Source organism: Melampsora larici-populina (genome assembly GCF_000204055.1).
Source record: "Melampsora larici-populina 98AG31 unplaced genomic scaffold MELLAscaffold_93, whole genome shotgun sequence".
Taxonomy (NCBI): domain Eukaryota; kingdom Fungi; phylum Basidiomycota; class Pucciniomycetes; order Pucciniales; family Melampsoraceae; genus Melampsora; species Melampsora laricis-populina.
In genome coordinates this window covers 23,392-31,950 of record NW_006768857.1, presented here as the reverse complement: position 1 = coordinate 31,950, position 8,559 = coordinate 23,392, and the positions used below count along the sequence as shown (strand labels likewise).

General features: G+C 43.1%; 4 protein-coding genes across 4 annotated transcripts in view; 2 read left to right on the top strand and 2 right to left on the bottom strand.

The window, feature by feature from the left end:
* The window catches only part of MELLADRAFT_113735 (uncharacterized protein), a gene marked incomplete at both ends in the record, with an annotated part of 966 nt that extends 357 nt beyond the window's left edge, over positions 1-609 (bottom strand). The window contains one exon of the mRNA XM_007418483.1: positions 122-609. Within this exon, the coding sequence (XP_007418545.1) occupies positions 122-609 (488 nt within the window). The remainder of the gene's footprint in view (positions 1-121) is intronic.
* Positions 610-1,586: 977 nt separating this feature from the next.
* On the top strand, positions 1,587-2,420 carry MELLADRAFT_96084 (uncharacterized protein; the record flags this gene model as incomplete). The annotated part of the gene is made up of 1 exon (XM_007418473.1): positions 1,587-2,420. The coding sequence occupies one exon, from the start codon at positions 1,587-1,589 to the stop codon at positions 2,418-2,420; it is 834 nt and encodes a 277-aa protein (XP_007418535.1).
* Positions 2,421-3,132: 712 nt separating this feature from the next.
* Positions 3,133-3,594, top strand: MELLADRAFT_113733 (uncharacterized protein; the record flags this gene model as incomplete). The annotated part of the gene is made up of 1 exon (XM_007418492.1): positions 3,133-3,594. The coding sequence occupies one exon, from the start codon at positions 3,133-3,135 to the stop codon at positions 3,592-3,594; it is 462 nt and encodes a 153-aa protein (XP_007418554.1).
* A 4,378-nt stretch (positions 3,595-7,972) lies between these two features.
* Positions 7,973-8,531, bottom strand: MELLADRAFT_69479 (uncharacterized protein; the record flags this gene model as incomplete). The annotated part of the gene is made up of 2 exons (XM_007418463.1): positions 7,973-8,199; positions 8,225-8,531. The coding sequence occupies 2 exons, from the start codon at positions 8,529-8,531 to the stop codon at positions 7,973-7,975; spliced, it is 534 nt and encodes a 177-aa protein (XP_007418525.1).
* Between the last annotated feature and the right edge of the window lie 28 nt (positions 8,532-8,559).

Here is an 8,559-nt window from a genome sequence, read left to right as displayed (position 1 = left end):
GTATCAAACGTAAGTAGTGTATCCGTTTGCTAAGTTTAATGCAGAAAGAGAGGAAGAAAGCGTTACAAATCAGCACTACAGTTTTAAATTCATTGTGTCTTTATGTGGTTCAGCTACTCACGTTTCTTTGGAATAGATAGCCCTGAGTTTTCCAATTTCTTTGTGGTAACGGTCAAGGATCCGCATGAAATCTTTATATTTGTTACGTGAAACCTCGAGCTGTTGTTTGTAAATCTGGCGATGGAGAACATCCTCTGGTTCACGCGAACGTAACAACATACGAGTATACCCAATTACATCTTGAGACTCGGTGATGTTGGAGCCAATGTCCTGAATTTCATCTTCCAGGGTATCGATCACAGTCGCTATCGCCTCAAGCTCGAGAGTGTTGAGGAATCGGTAAGCATCTAAGTGACGACTGATCCCATGCTCAACGTTATGGTAGAAGCCTTGGTCTAGAGCACCTTGAACATAGATATCAAAATGTCGGGTACGCTCAGGTGTAGTAACTTGTACCCCAGGGGAAGTTGGTACTCGTTCATCAAAAGGAAGCGCTCGGAACTCGGGAATCAGGCTTTCGTATCGTCGGTAACTAAAGGCTGGTATCATCGTGGCAAACTACTATTGTGAAGACTGTCAGCCGTCGGGAATTAAGAAAGCAAAATGTAGGAGCTGAAAGGAATTGTCAGAGATGGCTGACCAATTCAGTGTATAGGTCTGGTAATTCGAGTCTAACAAGGATGATCGCACTTTCTTCAGATAATCAAACAATCTGTTTATAATAATTTTTTTCAAAAGAGCTCTAGATAGAAAATAGCGCATTAAAACAAACTACATGAGATCCGTCTTTTGAATTTGAAAGGGCATGCATATAATGTGTATGTCAATCAAGTGTCTGACCTCTTTGTTGTTGAGGGCTGCTTTGAATTGAGACACTAATTATATGTAGATCAGTCACTCTGAGGCGAGTTGCTATTCTACTTTACATATTCAAAATTAGTAAGATTAGAAAACCCGCGTAACATCCACAGAAAATCAGGTTTTCTAATCCCCATCACCATGCAAGCCCGGGTTGCTTTGATGCAAACAAAGGACAAGAATACCCATTTCTATCATGATTAAATCACGACCGGAAATAACAGGAAGAATGTAATATATGAGCAGATTTGTTACCAAATCGTGCGTAATCTGATTGTAAAACACAATCGGATCATGCAGTCATTCAATAATTACGCTGGACCCTTGGTCAAGATGGCTTTCTTTGGATGCTTGTCTACATAATTGGAATCACAAGTCATTGTTCAAAGTAACTGCTATCACACGAGGCAAAGACAAGTGCTTTGTGATAGAGAGGGCCTTTGTCCTTTTACGCTGGGTAGCATCACCTAGAAATCGCATCTCCAATTTCACAATCTTAAATCACAAAACTTCTCCGTCAAAGAATCTCTATCTATCTCCTGCTTATAAATTATCACAGTTTGTGTTTTTAGTTTGATTACCAAGTTGGATTGGTAAGCAGTTTCTACAGTTCAACTCTGTTGGTGATCCACTGATACAAATATTGATCGAATCTCCTGCTCATAGATATGACCAAGGGGAAGACACCACGCAAGGGAGGGTCACCTGGCACTCTCTCTACTCTCAAGTCTCCAGGAGGCACCATTTACTTACCGTCAAAGCAAGAAGATCAAGGACCTTCCACCCCAACTCCTCAATCTAATTCAACGAAGTCCAACCCTGTCTCGGATCATCCATTATTGCCACTGGTCCAAATGCTTCCGAATGACCTTTATGTGTTCCTTCAACGTAACTTCGAAGAAATCTCCTCAGGAATCACCAACCTCAAATATTATCGAGTATTGGTACACTTCAACCCCAAGACTTCGGCGCGCCCGACTCATACAAAGGACAAGTTGAAAGCCGATTTTTTAGAAAAACTACGACCACATCTGGAACCGTTTCTGATTGACCCACCTAAACCAAGCACGCCAGCCGGCGCGGACATCGATTTAGACTTTGATCCACTTCATCGCCGTACCACTCGTGCCATGCTTACTGCCGCCATTCTCTCCCAAAGACCTGGGACTACGATTGCATCAGACGCTCGAATCGATCAGATCTTAATACTTTACAAAAAATACGTTGATCCCGACCTTGTTCTCCCAGCCAACACCGAATATAGTCGCAAGCCAAAGCATCTTCCTGTGGCGAAGGCTGCTAAAAAAACCATGGAATATCTACGATTTGCTCTACAGTGCCATGCGCCAAACATCTTTGTACACTCTATTGCAATGACCCACCCAATGCTTGTAGACTTGTACATCAAATTTGTGGCTGAAGAGGACGTCCCAGAGGGGAGACTTGTATATGGATACCACTATTCCAAGATTGACGACTTCATGGATGTGGGAAAGGCATGATGACATAAACGGCTAATTAGAGTAAGTTTGAGCTTTGTCTGTTGACTGCAGTCTGTATGAGCCTAATTTATGGCTGATTTGTGTCATGTTCAAACAGTTGAGTGTTTCAGGTCCCTTTGTAACATGTTGTCCAGCCATGAACAAGGCTTCAGAAGTTCAGAATGGTTCAGACAGCGAGCTATCTTAGTTTCTTTCCAATAGTTCTATTTAGAAGTTCAGAATCATTCAGACAGCGAGCTATCTTAGTTTCTTTCCAATCAAAGATTTGTTGTTACATCACCACAGTCTCTATCAAGTTCCTTCCTCCTTATAAATCGATCTTTAAGATCAAACCTTTGTCTACATGTACTTCAATTTATGTAAGGATTAGTGAGTTAAGTTTGGTAATGTAGTGCGATTCTGAATCCACTCTATCTGCAAATGAATGATGTCGAAGGAATCAAGAGGATTTGCCAGGAGGAGTTTTGATTTGATTACATAGTTTGAAAACTAATTGTTTGATATCAGTCTGAGGACTAATCTAAGTCTCACGCACTTATTGTTAAAGAGGTATATCTGTCTCTTTTTTCAGGAGAGGTGTTCACCGCTCTTCTATCGGTCAGAGGCCTGTCAATCATTAGTCGAACGGCTTATAAGTGATTTTTCACTTTCTACTGCTTCTTTTCGCCTTGTATACTCATTTGGACAAGTCTTTCGTTGCAATCTTTACTAAATGAGCACTCGCAAGAAGAAGACTGCGCAGACCCACAGGAAAGTTTGCTGCTGTGAAGCATTCCAGTGCAATGTCGGGAGCTATGTTGATGCTTCTGGCAATAACCAACCGGGAGTCGAGCTGACTCGCGAAGCATACGAAGCTCATCGGCGTGTCGAGATTCGTAATCGCGCGCGTGCTACCTTATCTCCTTCGACTTCTTCCTCAAGGACACCACCACAGACACCACCACGTTTGAATCGGGATGTTTCGACAAGTCAAACAGATATAACTTCTCCTTTAGCTCGTATGACCTTGAATCAGTCAGAAGAAGAAAACCTCCGGACCCGTCCTCCTCATTCTCATCCCTTGGGACCAGCACAGCGTGAGGTTGTATCGTGTCTTTTGCACCATTCTGATGAAGATGATGTAGAGGCTGGTGATTTGGAAGGAGATTCCGGCAGTGGCAACATCCTCGAATGAATCAAAAATGACATGCTCGGCTGCTCGTTTGGCAAGAGATTCTGGCGTCAAGCCTTATGATTGCAGTATGTTTTCATATATATAACTATTTCTAGATTCTATGTACACACGAGAGTCATGGTCTTAATCATATAAATAACTTGTTGATATTATCATAGGTAGATTCTTCGACTTCAGCCTAGAAAATGTCAAACCGCTGTGTCTTCACACTGCACTCACATCAGCAATAGTCAATATATATGACCATTCATCCCAAAAGACAGCTTCCTGGCTGCTCGGTGCGCAGCGAAGCACCATCGAGCTTTCTTTGACTACTGGGCTAGTGCCCAGTCTGGAAGAAAGTCCTTCTTCCCTTCTTCCCGGAGAGACGGCTGCTTTAAACCAAATACCACGTACCATCGGCACCGTGATTGGCTGGCTCCGAGTAGACCCAGAACTTACTTCGATGAATTGCTGCAAAGCTTGCTTTGCTTTGTACCCAATCAGCAGCACGCCAAAGAATTGTACTCATCTTATTTCTAGGATTCCAGGAGGGCCGGCCGTGAATGACGCAAATACCCCGCTGGAAACCTCTGTAGCCCCAGATTTGAATCAAGACTTCGACGAAGAAGTATGCGGAGAACCTCTAATTAGAATGTCTAGAAACAAGGAGCGACCTGTGCGTCAATACGCTTTTCAAAATCTGTCAACCTGGATCGCCCGTTTAATGTCTCGTCCAAAGGTAGAGGAGTGGCTTGATGAATCACTTGTAGAGTCATCCAAACCATACAACCCGACTGAGGCAATCAATGATATTCATCAATCGAAAATATGGAAAGGATTTAAAGGGCCAGATGGCAAAGAATTTTGCAAAACAAGCGGCAATCTGATTTTCGGGATGTTTGTGGACGGGATCAATCCCTTTGGAAACAAGCAAAGTGGACATCATACGTCTATAACTTTCATTGTGCTCGTATGTCTTACCCTTCCAATCCACATACGGTATCGTCCCGAAAATCTCTTCCTTGCCGGAATTGTTCCAGGACCACGAGAACCCTCACTAGAGCAAATGAATTGGGTACTACGGCCGATTGTTACTCAGCTACAAGAACTTTGGAATCCTGGTCTGCTCCTTTCTCGAACTCATCTTTACGAAAACGGCCGCCTCATCAGAGTAGCGCTCCTACCGTTCATAGCCGATATACCTGCTCTGAGGCGCTCTCTTGGTTTTCCCAGCGCCACAGCGACTTTTTTCTGCTCATATTGCCTGTTAAAAAAGTCTGAGATCAACAACTTTGAACAAACCACGTGGCCAGTACGTACATCGTGCCAGCATAAAACGTGGGCGCAACAGGCTCGCGATGCCCAAACTGTAGCAGAGCGTAAACATATATTTAAAACTCACGGTGTTCGCTACTCGGTATTGAATGATTTGGAATATTGGGATATCATCGAGAATCATGTTGTTGATTCGATGCATAATTTGTTACTTGGGCTGCTTATGTCACACTGTCGCCGATTTTGGGCAATGAAAGAATTAACAAGCGATGAAGATAAGACTCCAGGAATCAGTACAAAAGAACTATTAGACCTGGTAGCAGAACATTCCCAGCCGCTTCCAATGCGAGAAACTGAAACTTCACCATTCCTAGATAGCGATGAAAATTCACACTACGGACTCATGCAAGACTCGTTTGGGGATAGCACTGATACAAGTGACGGTGATTTTGATCCATTGGGTGATAGCGGATGGAATGGCGAATGGACCGCACCGCCTCTGGATGAGATAACCTTGGACTCGGTGATGTTAGAAAAAATCAATACAATGCTACCTAAAATTTACATTCCATCCTGGATCAAGCGAGCTATTCCTGTTCTTGGAAAAGCTTCATTTGGAAAACTCAAAGCTGATGAATGGAGAAATCTTTTCTCCATTCAATTACCATTAATCTTGATTCCTATATGGTCTGGCCAAGATCATGTGAAGACTTCTCTTCTGAAGAACTTCGGTCACTTGGTATCCCTTGTCAATCTGGCCCTCAAACGTGCAATCTCCCCTGAAGATATCCGAAAATACCGATATCACATTCGAGAGTACCTGGAGGGCTCAGTAATACTCTTCCAACATTGTAAATTGACTCCGAATCATCATATGGCCATCCATCTCGCTGATTGTCTTGAAAAGTTTGGTTCCGTACGCGCTTGGTGGTCATTTCCATATGAGCGCCTGATGGGAAGTATACTCAAGTCCTGTCATAATAACCACATAGGTAGGCCTGATGATTTTTAATCTATCAATAGGATTTTTGACTAATATTTTAACACTTTCATTGTACGTATCTTCCAGGTGAACTTGAAATCACCTTCCTAAAAAGTTTCTGCCGTGCTGGAAACTTAGCTGCCCTCCTGCAAGACGTGGAGAAACTACCAGAAGCATTAAGGCCGTATATTGACCAATTAAAAGCTTTATATGAACCCGCATCCACACGACCCAGGCGCTTGTCGAATTCAAAGTTTGAAAGCTTGGATGAGAAAGATCTGGCACGGTTGATCAGGAGGTTGAATGTCCAAGGGACTGACGAGTGTATCTGGGTATCTCCCAGAGAATGGGCAGCGTATAAAGAAGACGAAGGGCTTGGAAAGGCGCCTGTACCTCCTCGCGCGCAATTTTACAATAAAATCGAGCACAACGATGTCAGCTTCTCAGTTTTTGAAAAGAACTTGAATGATAGCTTTGTAGTATTCAGATCGAAATCAGATGAATTTGACTCGTTTGGTCGAATAGCAAAAATTTTCGTGCACCGTCGGTCACCAGAGACCAAGAGAACTATCATTCAGACTTGGTTAAAAGTACAAACCTTCCAGCCCATTCAACAATCTCAATACAATCCCTTCAAACGCATTGACATGCCGGACATGAACGTTCATTTAAGAGCGTGGGATTACCCCAAAGATCGTTTAGTGAAGTTGGAGGAGGTAGTAGCACATTGCTCGTGGCTGATGTACAAGCCCAAGCAGCTTCATTCAGACTTGAACATATCTACTGTCGCTCTGGTTTCAATGGTGCGATGAAATTTTTTCTATATAGCTTCAGATACCAGATCAATGTGAACCATAAAAAAAAGGCGAAATCTGTATGTACATAGCTCTAGATACCAGATCAATGTGAATCATAGAAAAAAGGGAAAATCTGTATGTACAAGTTATCAGAGTCTTTCAAGTAATGGAATAAACCCGTCTAAAAGTGGTTCTGTAGTGATCTCTAGCTGACTGATCTCCAAAGGAGAAAGTGACTTCAGCCACTCAGATGAGTAGCAGTCAGTTGGAAGGCCGACTGGCGCAGGTACACGACTTACTGGTCCTTCACGGCAACGAACCCTAGTGCGTGCAGGACGACCACCTTGTTTTGGTGTTGAGCGGTTTGATTGAGGTTGTGAAGAGTCGTTCCTTGATTTGGCAGAATCAAGCAACTTGCATACATTTTCAAGCTGCTCACTTCGCCAGGCAACCTTTCGAATCCGACAAGGTATGCTGCGCTGATTAGACCCCTCGACAGATGTATCGTGTTCAATATCAGTCTCATCATCACTGCATGCAGCTGTGATGATTTCTGAAAGCGGCCATAGTTTGTCTTGGGAAAGTATTAAGTCTTCACGTAACTGTCGTAACTGAATTGACCATGCTCATTAGTTTTCGAGCCATAAGTTTCAGATTTAGAGGGAAGATATTTGACATACATATCTGAGCCTAGAACCTCTGCGAGCTTCATCAGCGGTCTTTTTTCTACGACTTTCCTCCCACTGTTGGTTCTGATAACTGCATAACATGAAATTTGACATTCAGAAAATTCAATCATCACCATATCATTATCAGTATCATTAACCATTTGCATATTTGAGATGATGAGATGGTCAATACCGTTTAGTTAGTGATCGGATATGGGTAGACAGGCACTTCTTGATGAAAGCATGTCCGTCATCTTCAAGTGGTACACCCGTGTACTCGCCACATTCTACAAGCTTTATGAATATCTTCAGAGCAATATCCCAAAGCCATTTGTTGTCCTTCGAAGTTGGTGAGTCAGCAAAGTTGGGTCGAAAACTCGAGAGTCCAACTGATTGCATCATATTCCACATGATACAAAGCTGTTGCGTAGTAGCATCCTTATGGCCAGGACCGTCTGGATATGGGAAATGAGGATCTGCGCTAGTGGATGGTTGTTGAGGAGATCCTTGTGGGTCGGACGGGTCATTGCAGTCATTTGTGCTGGGGTTGATATCACGCATCCAGGATTCTTTCTCTGATTGCGTTGCTGGAGGAGGAATTGCACTCTGTCCAAACAATGTCTCAATGTGGAAGCGAATGCGAGCCTGTCCCAAGCTTGTTATCAGTTATGATATCACCAAAAAGATGCATCAAAGACAATACTCACCGATGTTGTACCACCGCGCGTCTTGTGGGTTTCAACTTTTTTTACTGTTCGATTTTCAATTCCTTTCGTCATGATATTAGACATGACCTTCATTTCTTTAACTAATGCTTCATATTTTTTATCAGACCTCGCAATGTGCGCTTGAAGTTGATCTGTGCAGGTGCGAAAAACATTTTTAAGCCTAGCAAAACCATCTGGATTTTGGATAGAGTGACTTACAGATTTTTTCGACCATCCAGGAAGTACTCCCCTTTTCAGGACTTAATTTCTCACCATCTGTCGCCGAATGGGGCGTTTCATTTGCCACATGTTCTGATGGCGTAGGTGGCGGAGTTTTTTCAACTGTGACGTTTCTTTCGGTAGCTTTAGAACCTCGTTTTTTTTTCTTCTGTGTCGGCCTAGCTTGATGTTGCTTTTTTTTTGAAGCAGGGGTTGATACCTGATTATTTTCGTCACTAGCTTCACTATTTTCGGCATCGTCGGTAGATCCCCGGGGTTGTTGTGAGCGGATCCCAATCATCTTCATGTCGGAACTGCTTCGACGCGGAGAGGGG